At 42.7% G+C, this 22,765-nt stretch overlaps 1 protein-coding gene across 4 annotated transcripts in view; it reads right to left on the bottom strand.

Annotated features, from left to right (window-relative positions):
- Positions 1 to 22,765, bottom strand: part of SLC16A7 (solute carrier family 16 member 7) — a 120,761-nt gene that overhangs the window by 13,890 nt on the left and 84,106 nt on the right. For all 4 annotated transcript variants that reach the window (XM_060279631.1, XM_035126571.2, XM_035126572.2 and 1 more), the window contains exon 2: positions 19,473 to 19,704. In XM_060279631.1, the coding sequence (XP_060135614.1) occupies positions 19,473 to 19,683 (211 nt within the window). In that variant the 5' untranslated portion in view covers positions 19,684 to 19,704. The remainder of the gene's footprint in view (positions 1 to 19,472; positions 19,705 to 22,765) is intronic.

Here is a 22,765-nt window from a genome sequence, read left to right as displayed (position 1 = left end):
AGAGGAGAGGAAGCACCTTCAAAAGGCTAAATGAGTCTTCCCACACTTTTAAACACCATGATAAAATATAGCTTTGGTGGTGGGATACACAAAGGGTTACAGACGCAATTATATTTCACTAAATAAGAAAATATGGAAAATGTTACCTGCCATATCAAGCCTAATGCTAAAGTTAGCCAACCACCACGAAGGAATATGTGCCTATTTTTTACTTTAAGAGTCTAATATGAGGCTACAGCCTCTTGCCTAGATGCCAAGGATATAAATCCAAATACATTGTAGCTATGAGCATGTAATCAAGCCTTTAATGGCCATGCACAAATGCAATTGCACATTTAACAATTTTTATTATTTGTTAAGTGGTGTCTGCTACATAGCAGCCTGTCTCTTTAATCAACCCTGTTTTTCTTTTTTTCTTTTTTTGCAGTCACTGGCATGATGTTCATGCTATTCTCCAAGATATGTCTTTGACGGACCAAGTGAAAAAGGCAACTCTGAAACAAGATGAAGGCTTGCGACTGTTCAGCTAGGGCAATCTGTTTTAACAGAAGCTAAAGAGAAAATCCTATATCTATATCTTTTTAAAATATATATAGCCTGATTGAACTCCATGGGTTTTACTCCCTGATAGATAGGTGTAAGACTGCACACTGAACACAAAGGTCTGAACCGGGCTTCTAACCACATTCCTCTCAACATGGTTAGATGCCTCCACATGATTGGAATGCTGCACTACAGGGTTATTGGTCATGCAGAGGCATCTAAGTTCATTCATCCAGACATGCGTGGAAGCCTCCTTTCTACCCAATGCATGGTTGGGGATGGCATGCGTGGCCTCATACCTCTTATGCCAGATATGGGGAACTTGTGGCACCCCGGATATCATTGGAATTCAGCTCCCATCAAGCCCAGCCAGCATGGCTAATGATCAATCATAACAGGAGTTGTAAGCCATCATCTGAGGCCCATTTTTTGTGCCTCCTCCATGAGAGGTCCAAGAGAGTGGCAACATGAGAACAGGCCCTTTCTGTGGTGGCTCCCTACTTGTCGAATGCTCTCCCCTGGTAGGCTCGCCTGGCGCCTTCATTACATATGTTTAGGTGCCAGGCGAAAACACCCCCCTTCTCCCAGCCTTTGCCGAAGTAAACAACCTATGGTCTTTCAAACTGCAGGAGGGGGCTATTGTTTGATACTACGGTATGCATTTTTGTGTTGTTATATTGTAAACTGCTCTGTGGTCCTCAAATGAAAGGCAGTACAGTGGAACCTTGGTTTATGAACACCTCGGTTTACGAACGCCGTGGACCCATCTGGAACGGATTAATTCACTTTCCATTACTTTCAATGGGAAAGTTTGCTTCAGTTTATGAACAGACTTCTGGAACCAATTACACCCATGCTTCAGGTTAAGTACGCTTCAGGTTGAGTACTCCGTGGACCCATCTGGAACGGATTAATCCACTTTCCATTACTTTCAATGGGAAAGTTCGCTTCAGTTTATGAACGCTTCAGTTTATGAACAGACTTCCGGAACCAATTGTGTTCATAAACCGAGGTACCACTGTATAGAAATTTTATTACTATTAACAATAATTTTAGTTCAACAAGATATGGTGGGCACAGGTCCTACTCCCTCTCTCTTCTCTTTCATCATGCACCCAAGGAGGACTTAGATTTTCATGTTTTGTATTCAGAGGTGGACTTTAGGATCTCAAATTTCAGTGGCGACCTGTGTGATGCTAAAATTTGGTGCCCTCCACCTCTTTCACTCTGTTCTACAGCACTGTTGTGGCGTCCACTGCAGTATGGCACCCACTGCAGCTGAACCGGTCGCATAACTCTAAAACCATCTTTTTGGGTTGATAGAGATCCATCACCTTTGATGTAGAAAAGAGGGTAGTTAATGGTCCATGTGTAGGAAAGGATTTGGAAGAAGAGAAAAGAGAGGGGGGGGAAACCTGCAACATTTCAATATGATGAGTAGTGCTCATATCTGTTGTGTGTATCTAGTGAATTGAAGGTTTGGGCATGATATTATGCATTTTAAGTCAAGCACAGACAGAATTGGGTTCAGCAATACTGTACAGATTTCTTAAACAATATAAATAATAATATGGGAAAAAGCAGTACACTTTTTATGTTTTCAGAAGCACAGATGATATAGAGCATTTCCTTTTCTCCTTGTTCCCCCAAACTATGTAAGATTATGGTAGTGGCAGATAAGTTTAAAGAACCCAGAAAGGAATGAAGATTTGTTTGGCATAAAATCCATATCCTGCTGTGCTCTCAGGCAGAAGAACATTTATCAGTACAAAGGTATTAGGTAATAGGTATACTCCATTCATTTGCGAGTCAAAGAGAAGCCAGGATACAAGAACCATTACATACCTACATTTGTCCTATGCATCTCAAAGGCTAAAATCAAACATGTTTAAGTAAGTAAAACATATATGTACTTCTCCCAAATAAGCAACACTTTTGAGGGCTGACAAAAAAATTGACACATGCTGAGATTCAGGGCTAGCAATGTAATGTAATAGGCAATATAGGAACAAGTTAGATCATTTGGTCCACATTGGCCAAGATAGTATATATGGACTGGCAGCAGGTACTGTACTCAAGTAACACCTGGTGTTACTTGATGGAACCTGAGACCTGTCACTGAAATTCAACAACAGCAAAATGATGGCAGATGACCCCACCTGCAAAATCCTCTGACATGCCAAAGCAGCACAACATCAATAAAGCCATAAAATGGAACATAATGTTAAAATAACAGTTACAATAAATATATATATAAAAAGCCAGCAGGAATGAATATCCGCAGAACCACATGCAAGAAATCAATGTGCTTTGTGATCTGAAAGCCGGCCTAAATAAAAATGTAATCAGTTGTCGCCTGAAAGTTTTGACTGTGCGGGCCAAGCAGATGTTCCATAACTGAAGGCAGAGGGTGGCAATGAGAATGCCCTGTCTTGTGTCATTACTTTCCTAGTTTCTTCCACAAATGGGGCAAGGATCAGGGCATTGCCTGCAGGTTGTAACTCAAGTACTAAGATCCCAAGTCACTGATGGCTTTTAATGTTATTAGCAAGACCTAGAGTTGGACTTGGCAGCTCTCTGGCAGCCAGGGCAGTACTTTCTGGACTGGGACGATATGATCCTTGCTTGCTACTCCTGGACTAAAGCATTCTACACCACCAGCAGCTTCCAAACTATCTTCAGGGTTAGCTCAACACAGAGTGAATTGCACTACTATGTCTGGGATGCTACAAGAGCATCGGTTACTGAAGCCGAGCTGAATTGAGGCAAGCAGTAGAAGTTAGTTCCTTTCTGGCGCCATCTTCTTTGCCTTGATGTTGATTTAATTCTGTGGTGTGCTATAAAGGTGCCACACAACACACTTATGATTCCAAACAGACGGATAAGTCCTATGGAAGCACATATAGCTATATCTATGCTTAATTCAGACAACTGCTTTCTCTCTCCAAAGCACAATCGCTTCAGTTATAAACATTCTGATTAAGATTATTGAGTGCTGCTGTGTGTTCTGGATTACTTCCAGCACCAGTGCCTGCTCAGAGAGGCCCTGATCACCTCTGCTCATTGTTTCCACTGTTTATACAATGGCACTGGAAACACCGAGTGACTATGGATGTTGAAAACACTCACCTGTGCAGTGCCTCCCAGAGGTGGCAACAGGCACCTTTTGTGATCTCAAAAGGGGTGGCATAAATCAGAAACTTAGATGCAAGGAAGGCTGTGCAGCTTTTTGATGGACAAATAAGGACCAGTAGCTGACTACAGAAACGTCAATGCAATCAAGGAGTTGGCCTTGTTTGCAATGTTCAAATGGTTCACAGGGTACAGGATGGGAGGCTGCATAGATTTTGGATACACCATGGAAAAATAATTCCTCTTGCCAATGCACATACTTCTCATTTCAGCCAGTATAAAAGGGAAGGTCCATAGCTCAGTGGCAGAGCATCTGCTTTGCACACAAGAGATTCGTGGTGCAATCTGTGGCATCTCTAGGAAGGACTAGAAGAGACCCATGCCAGAACCCCAGAAAGCCAGTGCTAGACAGTAGTGAGCTACATAGGCCAGTGGTCTAACTCAGTATTCAGAACCTCCCTGTGTTCCTAAGAGTTAGGTTTGGGGCTTCCACTACCAACCCTCCATTCAAACTGGCTCCATCAACATTCTTGAAATCCCAAGGGGATTGCCATGACTCTTGCCTCCTACTTCTTTTTAATCCCAAACCCAAAGCAGGCTGCAAATATGAGTTGAGGCAGGGAGTGGAGAAAAGCTGCTGTAGCTTTTCCCATGTCACCACCACCCTCCCCAAACTGCTTTCCCCCACACTCGTGAATGGATGTGGAGTCTGTATGGGAAACACATGGCAACCCAGATTTGGTGAATTCTAACTTCCAGACTGGTAGAGGGCCTTCTCGGTAGTGGCGACCTCCCTGTGGAACACCCTCCCTTCAAATGTCAAGGAGAAAGAAAGAAATACACAACTTTTAGAAGACATCCGAAGGCAACCCTGTATCAGGTTTTTAATGCTTGATGTTTTATGTTATGGGTGGGATATAAATAATACATTATTATTATTATTATTATTATTATTATTATTATTATTATTCCCAGTCACTATGGCCAGCGCTCAGGGATGATGGGAGATGTCAGTCCAACATCTGGAGGCACCAGACTTTGGACTGATATCTGTAGCTTGTCTTTCATGGATGGGCAGAGAGTTTAGAGAAAGGTTTATCCAAAAGCCCTCTCTGCCAGTCTCCCCTAACATTCATCAGCATCTTTGCTGATTACAGACATAAACTCAGGTTCTCTGTGCTCCTCTCCAACTCCATGGATCTCTTTTTCTAACTGAAATATTCTTTCTGCGAAGCAGAAATAGAATCTTCATGCAATATACAACTTTCAAATACTGTAGCTTCCTTTACAATGTTTTGGGAAGTGCTGGTTTGTTATATAAGTGTTTAAATGTGCTGGGGTGAGCATTAAGAAACTCAGTGGCAAATGTAAGGTGCCTGGTAGAATTAATAAATGTTTCCTGTTCAGGAATAGACAGGCTGATTCCCGCCCTCACCGTGCTTAGCATTTAACAGTGATTAATTCAATCCCCCAAGGGCTTCTGGGCTTCTGTGAATCTAAGCGCCACGCAGCCATTCCTGCACTAAAAACGTTCCAGAGGTTTCACCTAAACATTATTGCAGGTGACCTGCACAGTGCAATGCTGCCACAAAAGATTACTCCTTCTGCAAATGAGATGCCAAACCAAGAACGGCTAAGCCCAATCCTTCTTCCCAGTGAAGTGAGAAATGATATAAATTTTTTAACAATGGAGCCGATAAAAATTTATGCACTTTTCCCGCGCTTAATGAGAGATTCGAGGGGGGCCTTGTCGCTTGCTATACAAATGCCCTTAGTGAAACATTTAAAACTTCCTGCTGAGACCAAGCTTTTGGAAATATTACCCATTAATCTCAGTGGGTGATTCTTTCTGCCATGGATGGTTACTTGTGAAAGCCTGAGCTACAATCTGGAATGGCCTGGTAGTTATGCTGAAGGAAGCAATTTTTTACATTTTTTTAAAAAGGAGATTAACATAGAATTTGTATGCTTCTAGAGTATTTGGGGGGGGGGAGAGACACTAACATTCTTCTCATTGTAAAGAAAGCCTATACCTAATCCCAGGAGAGGATGGCCCATTGGTGCTAATGGGGCACTGCCCCACCTACCTCAGTCTGCCCTTAGCCAGTTCCCCACGGCTTGGCACTTTGCTTCCACCTGCCATTGGCTCAGCCTCCTCCTCCTCCTGACCTTCCTGACTCATGCTCCACTAGCCCCAATTGGTACCAACCACCACTGTGGTTTTTTATGCACCCCCAATAAAATTTACACACTGCTTGACTGTAGAAAAACGCACACCCTCGGAGTGGTTTACAAAAAGAATATGTGGCATGCCTGAATCCTTAACTAAGCATTAAAATGCAGTTGGCTCATCGTTCTGCAGCTATGTTTTAAATGCTAAATAGTGAGCATGGAGGCTGGAAATCAGGTTCAGGACTGTGGCATGCTAGAGCTTCCCTCCCTGCTGTAGTCCCAATGAACACTCCCTTCTTTCGCACCACTGAGATGTGGTGGCTTGGGTGCGTGCAGGCTCCGTGCTGCCCAAACCGTCCGTCCGCTGCCTTCCCTCCCCCCAGCTGTAGGGCGGCTGAGTGTGAGGAGGCAGGAAGGCTCTGGAGGCCCCACGGTGCACCCTGCCCCTATGGACGGCTCGCCCCGCCCTTGCCCTGCACCAGGCGCCCGAGTGGCTTCCTCCACCGCTGTGTGGAACCACGAAAGATGTGGAGCCAGCACTGAAAAGGCACTTCTGCTGCCCTCCACACTTCATTTCTGCATACCGTTTTTGGTGGGCAATGTTGTGGCCGGGCATTGGGCCCCGCAGTGATCTGGCTGGGGGCGGAGACTGATACCCTCCTCGTAGCCAGTCAGCTGCTTCACCAGCACTAGGTGGGGCTCTACCCATGGGCAGCCCTGCTGTCCAATCAGCACCAGTAGAAGGCGTGACCATGGCAACCTTAAACTGTGGCACAGCCTGGGGACCATCTTCTCATGCCCTTCTGCTGCCCTCCATACTTCATTTAACAAGTGAAACACCAGGAGAAGCTCCTCTGTTGATCTTAATGCAGAGGTAGGCCCACCCAGAAGAAGGTGTTTTCTCAGATATTTGGGCCCCAGATCACTCATGGTTCATGTCATCATAAACACCTTGAATGACTGCCCAGAAGTAACTGGCAACCAGAGCATCTCTTTGAGAATATTCTTTGCTACTACTATATTCGGGGGGGGGGGACGGGGGACGGGACGGCAGACTATAACTATGAACAAGGGCATTTTGCATTTTTCATTCTTAAGGTCAAGAAATGTATTAGTTTCCCATTATCACCAGGCCGTAGCTCCCCATACTATGTGGTTGCTTCAGTGCCTGAATTCAGTTAAGCTAAGGGAAGACATGAGATTGCTGGCAACTGTACCCTTGTTTTGCAGCTGCATAATTCTCTCAGCTACAGAGGAGTTGCTTTCAGATGACACCTGCAAAACAGAGAAAGCTCGCAAGTTTTAGTCCCAATCAGCCCAGTGTCCTGAGGTTGCTGTTTTAAATCTCCAGGATGTTTTATTATATGACCCCTGACTTCAAGGTTAGGGATAATACGGATTCGCTGCAACTGTTAATCAGGTGAACAGCATTTCTTTATTTAACTATCACCATAAGAAGGAAGCTTGCACTGCATCCTGCAAATATAAAGATGGTTTTGCTTTGACAAAAGGTTCTTGCAAGATTTTATGAGATGATAATATTCTGCCTGCCCCCCCTTTTTTCAATGGGATAATCTGTGCTGCAACAGAACCACAAGAAGGTGAAAGGAAAAAAGCAATGTGGAACACTCCCAGGAGATAATGAGAAGATTTTGGTTTTCTGAAAATACATTTTACATGCAAAAGATAACAGCCATTCCTAGCTTAAGTCTCTCATAAGTGAGCAGGAACTAAGAAGCAGAGATAAGTTTAGCAGCAAATAAGTATTAAAGTGGAGAGCTTAAGCAAGTAGTTATCTATATAAAGCATTCAGCTCTATCATTGTTCCCTTATTTCTGGTTCCTCGCACTTCCTATTTGGTTTATTTATATTTTCGCCAAGAAGGACAATTCAATGTTGCTTCATTTCATTTCATTTGTTTGTTTGTTTAAAAGGAAGGATAAATAAAGATTGAGAAGGGGTCCATCAACACTCTTTGAAAGGGTTTTAAGCATATGGCTGACAGTGGTATTACTAGCCAATCAGGTTCTGACAGCCTGAGGTACTCAGGCTGTGCAATTGCCGATAATGACAGTAGGCCCAGGAGACCTGTTAACTAACAGTATTTCCTTACTAGAAAAGCCTGGCATTGTAGCCTAGGCTTTTTCTAGTAAGGAAATACATTTTTGGGAAAAAGCTTCACTATGCCTGTAACTCTCTTTCATTACGCTTTATGCCATGCCACCCCTGGCAGCCATTTTGTAACTGGCACCCACAGCACACTCTCAAAACGCAAAATGTGCCCACTGATCCAGAAAGGTGGGCAACTCCGGCCTTAAAATTTAACAGCAGACAAGCGGCAGCACAGGTGCTCTTTGGAGCTACCTCCCCAAGGATTCCTCAAAGTAAGGGAACTCCAAGGCATTGGTGTCCCTGAACTTCTGGTCTCTGAAGAGCAGGGAGGGCAATTTTGCTTGCCACCTTATGCAATGAGGAGGAACAGCCCCTTTGCTGTTCTGCTGATGGGGCTGTGTGTCTTCCTCTTCTCCTCTCTCCCTGTGGTGCATTACTGTGTGTGTGTTTCTGTATGAAGAGAGGCGAAGAGCGAGGCTATTGCCTGCTGAGTATGCATGTGAGGTGTTATGCATATGAGTGTGTGGTCTCTATCTGCCTTGCGGCTTCAGTTGTATGCACTGTCTGCCAGTGATTTATATTTGTAGGGAAAGTCAAAGTCAAAATATCTTTATTGCGCTAGCGATTAGCCATAGCAAAAACCCGACCGACATCAACAAGTAATGCCGAATACAAACAATAAAATGACAAATTACATAAATAGCGCTGAGCCGCAAGCATAACATAACAAACTAAAACATGAATTACAATGACACAGATAGGGCTAGTGTTTAAAACTCCTAAGGCCGATTATAGAATTACGGGTAGATGCCAAGCAGCTAAGAACAGAGATGGACTTTTATTAATACATTCTGGAAATGAGTAAGTGTGTTAATTGTCCTGTTCTAGATCGCAGTCATGGTGCTCATGATTGCTGGCACTCCTATTGCATCCAGCGCGTCTTCATTGCAATCACTCCATTGCATTAGAAATGTAAATTCCCACCTGCTTTTAATCAGTGGGCCCCTATAAATGGGCTCTTGTTTATGGCTTGCCTACAAAAATAGCACAATCTGCACACATATATTTGTGGAGGACGATTCCCCCCCCCCCAAACAATAAATGTCACTTAGCCGACAGATGAAATGTCCTCAACAACAACAACCAAAGAAGCCCACTCTTATTATGGTACTGTAGTTTTCATTTAATTTACAATTTAATTAATCAATGCGCTGCTTGGAAAACAAGGCAATTAGTTAACCTACAAACAAACCTTTAATTAACTGACAGCTTTAGAAGCGGCAGTATATATGGCAGTGCAAATACCTTTAACTGCAATTCTGTGCAACCGAAGCAAATGCAAGTCGTTGCTCTTTTCCGTGCCTGGTTCCAGTGATTATTGGCGCAAGTACTGAACACATGCATCTGGAATTGGCCCTATCACAACCACCTCCCTCTCCCAAGGCCATGCCTCTTACTAGTCATAATTCAGACTCTCCCGGAGTCTTTATACCTTACTGTAATGTGTGTATGGACCTACAATGATGGCTCTTGCTCACCTGGAAGATGGTATGAATGTGTAGAAGCTAACCCAGGGCACAGAAGTAAACTTTACATTTGTCCCACCCGCTTCTGCTTCTGGACCGAACTGGGGCTGCTGGAAAGCTGCCCAGAAGGAAATGTGACCCACCGACACTTTGCCGCCCTTGGCTCCTTTGGGAGGAAAGGCAGGATATGAATCTAATCAAATAAAAAAAGATACATTTTTTTTTAAAAAATGTTCCCAACTGTTGGATTCAATGTCTCTCTGGAACGTACATGGGGTATGATTTGCTTGGCTGTCCCCAAACCATGTAATGTCAGAAGTATGACCTAGAATGAATAATAGCCAGCCTTCAACATCATGTTGCTTTAATTGAGTTATTTTATGAAGTTTGTTTCGGTATAAAGATATCGAAACCACAGACAGAATGTAGCCACATGCTTAGGCCCTTCTTCTTTCGGTGACAGTGGTGGGAGTCCTCCTTTCAGCCCTTTGATGTTTGTCATGATTTCCTGGTAGTTTTAGTTTATTTTTCAACAACTTTTGAAAATTGGTGGTAAAGCACCTTTGAGTCCCAATTAAAAGTCCCAATCGGATTCCTGGGTAAATCTGGGGTGATTTCAAGGCACATAAAAAGCAAAGGTAGCTGTGTTGGTCACAGTGGAGCAATGCCTTTATTAACCTCAAGCAAAATGACACAAAAGCATGGCAGGTTTTTGCGTTTTCCGGAAGTCTTCATTAGGCAAGCTGTTATACACCAGCACAGAGATCACTGTTTTTCATGTGCCTTGATGAATACCAAACCTAGCAGTTCAAGGCACAGTCTAAACCTAGAGGGCAATGATTTCTCATCAGTTGAAGATCGACTTCAGATTTTGTGGGCTACATCCCCTCCAGCCATTAGATAACACTACACAATTTGGTTTCAATCGATTCTTTCTACCTGGTACACTATTCAAAATTAATTCCTGGTTTCACTAAATTAAAGACTGCCATGTTTACTTCTCTTAGCTCTTGTTCTCTGCCTACCATGGGATGAAATGGAGCAGAGGGGAACCATGGACACCACCTTAAGCTCCCTGGAAGATAAAGGTGGTCTATAGATGTGATGATAGATAGATGATAGATACATTCAGACACACACACACACACACACACACATACATACATACATAAAGGTAAAGGACCCCTGGATGGTTAAGTCCAGTCAAAGGTGACTTTGGGGTTGTGGCGCTCATCTCGCTTTCAGGCCGAAGGAGCCGGCATTTGTCCATAGACAGCTTTCCGGGTCATGTGGCCAGCATGACTAAAACGCTTCTGGCACAACGGAACACCATGACAGAAGCCAGAGTGCACAGAAATGCCGTTTACCTTCCGTCCGCAGTGGTCCCTAGTGTGCTTTTGAACTGCTAGCTTGGCCATAGCTGCCAGGTTTCCCGCTGAAAAATGCAGGATCAGCAGCGGCGCGGCACCGGGAGTCACTTCAAATTCCGGTTCCCCGCGCTGCCCGATTTCCGGTGCCCAGACATGGGCAGAGCGGCACCCAAAATGGAGCCTCCCTGGCAGGTAGGAAATCCAGGGGATTTCCGGGATTTTTTTCTATTCAGGATAACAGTGGGAAACGGATTAAAATCCGGGGGTTTCCCGTGAAAAACGGGAGACTTGGCAGCTATGTAGGTTGGCAGGAGCTGGGACAGAGCAACAGGAGGGATTTGAACTGCCAACCTTCTGATCGGCAAGCCCAAGAGGCTCCGTGGTTTAGACTACAGCGCCACATACATACATACATACATACATACATACATACATACATACATTAATTATAATAATAAATTATAAATAAATAATATTACATGGTGTGGAGAAGGTGAATAGAGATATGCATTTCTCCCCTTTAATAATACGGGAATCTGGGGCCCTCCAATGAAGTTGAATGGTAGGATATTCAGAACAGACAAACGTGCAGCACATAGGAGTATGGAATTAGCTCACACAAAATGTAGTGATGGTCATCAAATTTGATGGCTTTAATAGAATATTAGACAAGTACATGGAAAATGATGCTCTCACTGGCTTCAAGTCATGGTCACTGTGCTATCTTCAAAATTTGAGGCAGCATGCCTTGAAAGGCCAGTTGCTTTGAAACAGCAGGGGGAGAGGAGAGGGCTATTGTGCTTATGTCTTGCTTGTCCCTACTGGAGAGGGATGTGGTAGCTGTGACTCTCCAGATGTTGCTGGACTCCACTCCCATCATCCACAACTACTGGCCATGCTGGATGAGACTGGCGGCAGTTGCAGTCCAACAACATCTGGAGGACGACAGGTTCTTCATACCTGATACAGGCATCTCATTGGCCATTGTGGAAAAACAGGGTGCTGGACTAAATAGTCCGTTGGTTTGATCCAGCAGAAATCCTCTTATGCTCTTTGGCAGCTGTGTGAGTGCCTTGTGCATCCCAAACTACAGAGGAAGTCTGTGAATCAGGGTTTAAATGTTTTATTATATAAGGAAACAGGATCAGAGTTAATAACACTTGCGGTTGTTTTTATACTTGGAAGCTAACAGATGCAAGGACAGCTGAAATTGGATGAATCAAACATGTTTTCTCACCATAAAAATAATTCCAAGCTTATTACATCTTGTGAGTGCAAGATCTGGCTGCCAACGGTAGGCTAGCTTAGAGCACCATTCCCTTATCTAAATTAACAATCCAATCATTTAGAACAAATGCTTTAGTAATTTGGATGCACACACACACAAAAGTCAGAAAAGAAGATATGACAGGGAGCAGGCAGCACAGCTTGCCAAGCTGTGCTAGAGAGAGAGAAACTGAGATGCAGATTTTCTTCTAAAAATATGTGCATGAAAAATGAACATTGGGTCAAAACAAGTTGTGAACTGCTAATGCCTTGCAAATGACAAAGGATTATGCTTTCCTCCATAAATATATTTATTGCACATGTTGATCACCAAAGGGAACTTGGAAAAGATTAAAAGCCTGATTCTAGCTTCTGTTGATCATTAAGAAGATAAGAAGAGCCTGCTGGATCCAGCAATCTACCCCAACATTCTCTCCTCACAGTACCAAACAGATGCCTATCGGAAGATCACAAGGAGGAGCTGAATGCAACAGTACTCTCTCCAGCTGTGGTTCCCAGAAACTGGCATCCAGAGGCATACTGACAGTGGAGGTAAAACACAGCCATCATGACTAGTAGCCATTGATCACCTTATCATCCATTAAGTTGTCTATCCCCCTTTTAAATATTTTCTGCTGAAAACCTAAGGACCAGGGCTTCTGCACAAAGACACCACGAGAAGGCCTTTGTATCAAAATAGGAATCAGTGCCACCAGTGGAAGAACATTTCAAAAAGGGCATATCTGGGGCATGCAGGGTGAAAAGAAGCCAGGGCTAATACGGCAGAGGTATAACAATCTAGAATGACAGCTCCCTGAAGCAAATAGCGCAGCCTTGTAATTGTTGAGGGATATACCAAGGATGTTTTGAAGGGAGAGTGGAAAGAGCTACTTCACTGTTGTACAAAATGCAACACTAGCAGTTGCCAGAAGAACATAAGTAAAGGCCAACCAAAGGCCTATCTAGTCGGGCATCCGCCAGTTTCTCCAAAATGTTCCACCAGATGCCAACCAAGAAGCAGGTGATTAGGGCAATATCTCTTTCCCCCTATGCTCTGGTGTTCAGGAACATGCTGTCTCTGATCCCTGGAGGTAACATGCAGTCGTTCTGGCTAGGAGCCCACTGGCAGTCTTGTCATGGATTTTTCTATAAATGAAGCTTCTGCTTGCATCACAACAGCCACATCCTACCAAAGGATCAGGCTGTTAAGAGAGCAACTTTTCCTTCAGTATTATATCTGAAGGTTCACTGAAGATCTACTGTTTGCTCATAAGACCAGGATTCTAGCTACACTAACAGTTCCACCCTGCTTATCTATGCTCAGTGCTGGCAAAACATTGGTGCAATGGTGATACAGTTTCATTCTCTGTACATCATTTGGTGCAACTGTCAATGAGCTCTGTTCTTATGAGCCAAACAGTAGCTCGTACTGTGACTCAGCAGTATCATGTTTCCCCAATAGAAGCCATTGAACCTTGGCCTGAAAACAGCTAGCCTATGATTGCTTCAATACACTTTTAAAAACAAACAAGTGGATATTTCATAACTGAGAAACAGTGGCAGATTTCAGCTTCCCAGCACAGCATTCTTGGCACATACCACACGGGCTGTTTCAGTTTAAGATATGCACAACACATTTTACAGAGAGTATTGACAATTTGGAGGAGGGCAACCAGAATGGAGTGGGGTTTTGGAAACCACGTCCTAAGAGGAATGGCTGGAAAAGCTGGATCTGGAGAAGAGAGCCTAGAGAGGAGAAATTTAAGGGGAGACATGACAGCTGCCTTCAAGTAGCTGCCACATAGATGATGCTGTACCTAAATTCCTGCACTGAGCAGGGGGGCTGGACTAGATGACATTGAAGATGCCTTAAAAACCCTAAAATGCTATGATTTTATAATGTGTGTCTCTCCCAAGATGGTTGCATATACTATACCTTATGCTGACAATGATGTCTCACAGTCCCTAGCAGTAATTCAACCCTTTCATAAGTACTGTAGTCTCCATTTTTTTGGTGTCACATTTTATGGGAACACATCCCGAGTTAGTTTACACACTTTCAAAACGCCCTTAAAACTAATGCAAATGTCAAAGAACAGAGCTTAAACAAATTAAAGGTATGAATGCTTTATACAGTGTTTTAAAGAAGCTCCTTATTTATTACTGCCTTTCACAACCTTTTGTCATTTATAATAAACTCTCCTTTTCCTGCTTATTATATTTTTTTCTTTGAAAATGATATTTATTTATTGAGAAAGCCTTTGACACAATATTGACAATTGAACTGATCTACATTTGTCCTGCAACTTTAGTATTTTAGATTCTTAAAACTGCAGAAGCATCACTTTAGTAATCTCAGAAGGATGATTTAGCTGTCAGCTTCAATGCTTCCATCCTACTTCTTTTCCCGAACAATTCTGATCACACACACACACTCCATTAAACTAGTTCTGGTGTTTTTGTCTAGGTTTGGCAGCAAAAGTCGCAATTCCTACTTCTTTGTCACCTCTACCAGCAAATATCAAATTAATTCAGCATGATGTAAAAATGTCTGTCTCTCTGTGTGTAAAAAAAAAACCCATCCAAATGTGAAGTATTCCCTCATGCCCAGGAGGCATTTGGAAATTGGGAAGTTGTGTTTTCAAGGGCACACTAAATGAGGTTCTTAAAATTCAAGGCTGTACATATCCTAATAGAGGGTAAAAGTTTGTCCCACACAGCAAAGGACACAAAGGTCACACTGAGCAATTTCCTAGTCATTGCCCGTTTTGTTTTCTCAAAACCAATGTCTTAACTGACAAGATACTATTGATGGTCTAGGGAAATAATTTCTGGAGTCTTAGTTAACCATATGAAAAACTTTTTGTTTTGTTTGTCTTTGCTTTTTCTTTTTTTTAAATGCAGCCATCTGGTGTTTGTGTTACAGTGTACATGAATTTTGCAACTGTCATTTTTGCAGTGCATACCATTTTATCTTCACAGTAATGTTGCTAAAAATGTCTGAATTGCCTTGTTGGATTTGGACCACATAGTTCAGCACTCTGTGTCCAACAATGGCCGCCCCTTGCATCTTACAATAAAGGCAGAACAGAGGATGGAAATAATTCTCTTCTGCTGTTTGTTCCCAGCATATGTTAACAAAACGTGCACTGACCTTGAATATGGAAGTTCTGCCACTTCAGTTTGATAAGCCTAGCCTTCTAGAATTGTCTTAAAACATTTTAAAGAACCACTCATGCGAGTGATATCACAATATCCTTTGACAATATGTTCCATAAACTGATAATGCCTTGCTTGTTCTGAACCTGCTGCCAATCACTAGTCTGAGTGCTCATGTTTGGAAAGGGCAGGCAATTCCCCTTTATTCATTTTCGCTGCATCATTACTTGCTTTATTATATGATATTTCCCCTCTCTCTTCTTTTGCAAACTAAACTTTCAACACAGCCTCCCCGCATTATGTACTGAGAGCCTAATGAGTAACATTAGCAAATATTCTGAACACACCAAATGAAATGTTCTTTTTCCAATTAACCTTCAAAATAAACCGCAAGAGCTTATCATTGAACTATTTTTTAGTTGTCCTGTGAACAAAAACATCAGGAGCTTGCTGCAGCTAGGTAACCTTAAAAGGCAGATATTTTGACAAAGCTGTAACGGTTTCCACTGTAAAATGCAATATGGTATCCAAAGAACATATCAAAGAAGGAAAACTGAATTCTGCAGAAAAGCAGATCATGTAAATCTGCAGATACTTCCTCTTTGTTTGCAATGCATCCTGCTTCGAAAAATCATACCATTTGGAATTTTTGGGTTGTGAGGTAGCTAACAGAATAAGGTTACCAAATCTTTTTCAATGAATCTGGGTTCCTCCTAAATAGATGCATTTTGTCAGGGGACTGACTCGTAAATCCGGGGACTGTCCCTGGGAGAGATGGAAGGGCATGAATTGAAAGGAAGTCCAGAGGTTGGGAGAGAATGAAGATGAAATCTATCTCTGTCTTCCTTTGGTTCTTGAAACTATCACATACAATCCAGGGGTTCTAGTCGTGAGAACTAGAGGCATGTTACTTTATTTTAAAATATAGATAAGCTGCAATTCCACAATGTACCCACGTTACAGATAGTACATCTGTGCAACGAATGTATGAATACTGTATGGGCAAACAGCTGGGGCATTGATTTATTTCCCAGTGCTCATACAAATTGAAAAGCAATTTTATTCTTGTGAAACGATGGGAGATTTAAGTATAAAATTAAAAGCAATATATATATAAGTGTGCTGATTGTCCGGTGCCATCCCACTGTATGTCCAAATCCTGATGATAGTATGCTATTTATTTAATTTTTGCGGGGGAAAGGTACTATTTAGCCCACCATATGAATGAAGGTTTGGAAAGTGTCTGAACTTAATGAGGGGAGAAAATGGCAGCAAAATAGCTTGTACTTCCTAGACTAATGTAGCGGTCAGGCATGCCTGAGATGACCGAGCCGCCATACTATACCTTTAGTTTAGGGCAACACCCAACAGATAGTAATTGAGGATCTTTGTACTGACTTTACTGAGAAAGTCTTGTGGCTGAAAAAGAAAAGAAAAAGCCCTGGAAACACATATAAAAAGAAAGAAGCCTCCTACTGACAAACGTGCTCCACAGAGGAGCAGGTCCACAGTGTAAGCCTAAGGGGCAAAGTGAAATTTTTTATACAAAACTTGATTCATTTAACTTAGCACATCTTTCCTCTGCTTTCTTGAAGGAGGTAGCGGGGGGTAGTTGAACACAGTGCTTGACCTATCTGTTGGAATTAACCACGAATCCAGGAGACCATATGGATTTGCCAGATGGCCTGCTATAATTTCATGACATTTATTCGAAGTATGAAGTTAAGTGATAAACATAATTAACATTCCTTTAGCTCCTTCCTGGATGTCTTTTATTAGTTTCATTTTTCCCCAGATATTGAAAGGTAAGTTAATACCTTGTTACCGAAACACAGATGCCTGCTAATTACCTCAGGAGGCTGAAGGCTCCGAAGCAGAGATCCTTAGTCTTAGACTCTCACTTACCCAACGACCCCGCTGTGAAGATTAATAGGCAGAGCGCTAAATCATAATGAGTGTGTCAGATCTCAAATGTTTTTCAGGTTCTCCCTAATTAGCATTAAGAGATACACAGTGTGCCCACAACATTTTCAAGATATCTGCCAGGCTTTGCCATAAACAAGCTACCTGACACGCTATGCTTTTCCTGCTTTCATTCAAGCAGTAGTACAACAAATGTTAAAAACCAAACAATCGAATTCGATAGGAAAAGCAACAACCCAAAGGAATAACTCCCTTCCAAACATTATTATAGTTGTTTGCCTTTTTTCATCCTCTGCCAGTGATTGTTCGGTGCTTTATTTATTGGGAAGCTATTTTGTGGTGGCTGTGGCTTCAAAGAATGTTTAGCTTTGGCAAGGCTACCTGCTGCTAGCACATTAAAGCCATACAGCAAGATAAGAAAATAACTGCTCCACCGTTTATCTTGTTACTTTTGCTATAGAATGTGGAGCTTGCTCAAAATCCTTTTTCTATGCTTGATATTTATTCTGGACAGGCAGATAACATTTCTGGGTTTCTATGCACTGTATAAGGTGGAACGAAGTGCTACAAAAAAGACGAATTGTTCTGAAGTTCTCAAGATGTTCTCCTATCCTAAGAGACAGTGAAACCAATGGCAAACTGGTTGACGCCAGTGCTAAACCGAGAGGCAGCATGAAATTTATCCATTTGCATCAGGGGTGGCTGCAAGCAAAGTGATCAAGAAGACAGACAGGAAATCAACAGGGTAAAGAGTCATTCTCGGTCAACCAGAAAAGACGGTGCTGATGAAAAATGGAATCAAATTACTTGAGTTGTTTGATAATGCTATATTTTCCAATAAGGAGAAAAGTTAAGGTGCCCCATGAACCTTAGCAAATTGTTAAGTAGCAAATTAATGGGTCATATTTCAAATCAGCCTTCCGCAACCTGGTGCACCTCATAAGTTTTGAACTACAACAACCAGCATGCCAAAACATCTTGAGGACTTCAGGCAGAGTAAGGCTGTTTCAAATCCTAATCATCTTTCATTTTGTTCATTAAAAAAAGAAGCAGTTACAGTACTTCTATTTTTTGCTACTATTTCAACAGCTGAGGGTCAAAGTCAGTTGCCTTCTCTGTTACTTTATGAAATACCTTCTATTATCCATTACTTTCCATTTCAGTGTGACATGTCTATCAGCAGTAAACTTTCTAGGATCACTATTCCTATTGTTTTTTTATCAATCCATAAAACTTGATACCCTGTTCCATCTGTTGGTTCATGATTGTGCTTTGCTTGATTCATTTATCTCAGCATCTGCTTACAGAAAACTTTTTGGTAGTCCACCTAGCTCCCCTTTCTTAACTTCTCCATCTCTTAAATCAGGGATGGGCAGACCTAAGACTTCTGGAATCTATTTTGGGGTTGTTGTTGTTTTCCTAAAACCCTAGGATCTGCCAGGCAAAGTACAAAAGACACTTAGAACACTGGCGGAGGAAGAGGAGTGGGGGGGGGAGCGCACCACCCCTGGCAGCGTGATCCTGGTGGGGTTCCATCGCAGCTGCCCCCTGCCCACGCTGGGCGCCCAGTCCCCAGGATGCGTGCCAGCCCTGCCCCAGCCTGCTCACCGCCCCCTGGTGCCGGAGCATGAACCTCTGCCACTAACTTAGAATTAAAAAAAATCTATGACACCAGAAATTATATTGAAGTACTATAGCTAAACTGAGTTCCACAGCCGCTCCAAACAAAAATCCATACCTTATCCTGGCCATTTCCCCTTATTTCCTTGATGTCATTTTGTTCTTACCTCTGTTACACACTAGGGCAGGCATCCCCAAACTTCGGCCCTCCAGATGTTTTGGACTACAATTCCCATCTTCCCCGACCACTGGTCCTGTTAGCTAGGGATCATGGGAGTTGAAGGCCAAAACATCTGGAGGGCCGCAGTTTGGGGATGCCTGCACTAGGGTATCAGAAATCCTTGCTGATCTACCTTAAATCACCCAGCCAACCACTAGTAGATCCCAGTGGGCCTTCTGCCCTCACTTCTGCACTATACCAAGCAGCAAAACCAATTGCACCATTGTTTGAAATGAACGCTCATGCATTCAGAGAGTGATAGTTATTGGAAGCGTTTAGAAGAGGAAGCAGAAGAAAGCAGTATACGGTTCTTTATGAAAACACATCTTAGAGAAGCCATGAACTGCAAAATCATGGAACAGAACTTTACTTAATATTATAAGACCATCTGACAGGCAAAAAAAGAAGAAAAGTTAGGTTCTCATATACCTCCTGCATACATGACAGCCAACATGATCGATGATATCCAAGCTATCTGGCTATATGATGTGCCGAAGATCTCCTGTATCTCCTTGAAGAAGACTGTGATGGCTTTAGGGAATGCGTAAGAAAATCCAATGGAGATGAAACTGCCAAAGACCACGACCCAACCCCATCCACCGTCCGGGGGAGCGTACTGCGTCGTTGTTGCGGGCGGCATTTTTTAATCTTTACAACTAGGCTGCAGAGGGAGGGGGGGGAAAGAAAGTTGAAAAGGTTATTGAAATAGCTTCCTCTTCCTTCAGCATACTGTCCATATATAGTAGCCAATTCAATACAATAATACAAAACTATTATCCAATGCTTTAGCCAGCAGCAGATTCTCAAGTAAGACTGTCAGTGGATGATGTAGTGCAATTACTCATCTATAAAAGCCAAGGTAGCCTTCAGGGAGGGTGAAAACCTTGGCAAGGGTTACTGGAAGAACCTTATTAGGTATACTGTAGTTTTTCCAGGTCACTGATCCAAGCCACTGCGGTTGTATTTAGCAATTAATCACAGATGGTAAAGTGACATTTTGGGTCTTCTAGTATCAATCCACCCAGCTTCACCATCTCCAGTGAAGTGTGGTTGATTTGCACCATATGTGGGCCTGGCCTATATCTACTACTTCTATTAAAATGCAAAATAGTGCTTGATCTCAGCCTTAAGGGAACATCACATTTTAATAGCGTATCATTTTCATGAAAAATAATACGTAAAGTGACTTGCAAAGCTGGTAAAACCCCAAAATTAAAACCATTTAAAAGACATACTGTATATACATACAAACAGTTTTGCACGCATGCAAAACTGTAAACGCATTTCCAATATAAACCAAAGTCCAAACTTCATTCAGAACATGGCTTGAATTAGACTATATGAAATAACATTTTTGGAAACCCGAAAGGCTTGATGGAAACCTTGTTATTTCATTATGTGAATGTGGAAAGTGACCTTTAGTGCTATTAAATCTGAAAATAAAGATTGGTTATATAATGAGTAGCAAAATTGGGATAAAAAAAAGAACTGAATTACACAGCTCCCATTTCCCCATTTGAGTTGCCCACCTCCCTCCCAGCTGCCCTTCCCACTTCCCTCCCTCCACATTCCAGCTGCAACCTTGATATCTGTCCCCTAAAGAAGCGATAATCCCAGCATGGGAAGAATGGCAAGCCAAGATGTTGGACTACGCTAAAATGGCAAAACTAACGGGAAGACTCAGGAATCAAGAAGACAAGGGGAAATATTTATAACTTACTTAGGAGACCATTGTAAGCAAATTAAAACCCTAGCTGGACTACAAGAAACACTTGTAAAGTAATGAAGATTATAGATAATTTGGAAAAATGAAAATTGTGGAGAATGTACTGATATGTAGCTTTGAATTTGGTTTCAAGGACCCATGTAGGGGAAGGGGGGAAGTCATGAGATTCAGAGAATCTCATAAAATGATTGTACAAATTGTTTGAACATAAACTTGTAATGATAAAAACTAATTTAAAAATATTCAAAAAAGAGATATCTGTCCTCTGTCCTTCCCGCATGCCCATGTCCTTAGGCCTCTTCCTGAGTCTTCCTTAGCGTAGCGGCTCCTCTGCCATCCCTCTCGCAGCTGCTATCACCGTCCAACTAACGTGCATGCCTGTCTATCTGCCACCATCACTGCACACTTGGACTCCCCACCCACAGATCTGCACAGGAACCATAGAGAGGGAAAATGGAAGGTGGAGTGGTGAGCCAGCTTCAGTGTCCGGGCCCTGCCATGTTGACCGGAGGTAAGGAGGGGAAGCCTTTGTTGCTACTGGCAATGTCTGGGGTATTCCGGGAGTGGCTTGTGTAAATCTGGTATGTACCGATCAAAAAGGGGCAGTTGTGGGGTTTGTATTTGCACAGTAAATGCTTCCTGTTTTAGATATAAGAAGCCAAGGAGGTTAGGGCTGGCTCACCCATGAGGCAAGGTGAGGTGAGTGCATTGGTCGGCTGGATCCACAGGGGCAGCAGATCCGGCTTCCAACAACTGTATTTCATGCTGTTGTCCCCACCCCCCACTGGAACCAGTTTTATTTCTTGCTGCGATCTGTTTTGTCATGGGTTTATGGCACTCTGTGTACAATGTTCTGTTTTACAGTTTTAGAATATTTTTTGTTCTTCTACTAAGCCATATTTGTAGGTATTGGAGGCTGAATCTGCCTCCTCCTCGCAGCCCCACCCCCATCATTTCTTGGAGAATAGGGGGCACTGCTGGTCTCCTCCCACCCCTAGGGAGGAATCTTTTTTAAAATATAGCTTTATTAATTTCCAATATATAACCATTACAAAAAAAGAGAGAAAATGATACTAAAACAAAATCCCAACTTGCCCCCTTCCAGGGCGGATCAAAGTTTGCTGAAGTCCAGTCTGTGATTTTGGTAGTTGCCATTCTTCAGATTAGCCAGTAAACTGTTTTAGAAAAGGATGCCATATTTCAACAAAATTGAAATTATCGTGGCTGCCCTCTGGGGCCTTCTCGGTAGTGGCGCCCGCCCTGTGGAACGCCCTCCCATCAGATGTCAAAGAGAAAAACAACTACCAGTCTTTTAGAAGACATCTGAAGGCAGCCCTGTTTAGGGAGGCTTTTAATGTTTAATAGATCACTGTGTTTTATTTTTCTGTTGGAAGCCGCCCAGAGTGGCTGGGGAAACCCAGCCAGATGGGCAGGGTATAAATAAATAAATGAATAAATAATAATAGTAATAATTATTCTAGGGTCTGCATCCACCTGGAGTGATTCAGAGCTGGCCCCTTCCTCCCCACCCCCCAGGATGGCCTTTGATTCCCCCACTTAGGGTGATTTGAGACCCCCCCCCACATTCCCAATGTTGATTTTCACTCCTCACTTGTCGCCCACGGGGTAGGATGGGGACATTATGTGCTTTGCCTCGGGTGTCTAAGTGTCTTGGGCCAGACCTAGAGGAGGTAATGTAAGTGTAAGTTCTTATTGCAGAATGTGCCCTACTTGAATGATCCTGAAAAGGAAAACTAAATGTCAGAAATGGGGGCTCCATCCTAGCCTTCTCCCCACTAAGTTAGTTTTCTATGTTCAGGAGTGGCTCCTCACATGAGCGCCTGTCTGTAGTCTAAAATGGGACCAACTGAGAAAACTAGTCCTTACACACAGGGTAGCTGTGACAGAGATTCTTAAAAGCATCGGGCTATTTCTCTCCCCATTGTTGGTGTCCAAATTACTATTAGTTTAATCTGTGCTGACAGATACTGTCCAT

Source organism: Zootoca vivipara, chromosome 10 (genome assembly GCF_963506605.1).
Source record: "Zootoca vivipara chromosome 10, rZooViv1.1, whole genome shotgun sequence".
NCBI lineage: Eukaryota > Metazoa > Chordata > Lepidosauria > Squamata > Lacertidae > Zootoca > Zootoca vivipara.
The sequence above is the reverse complement of the archived record's forward strand: the minus strand, read 5'-3'. Positions and strand labels throughout refer to the sequence as shown.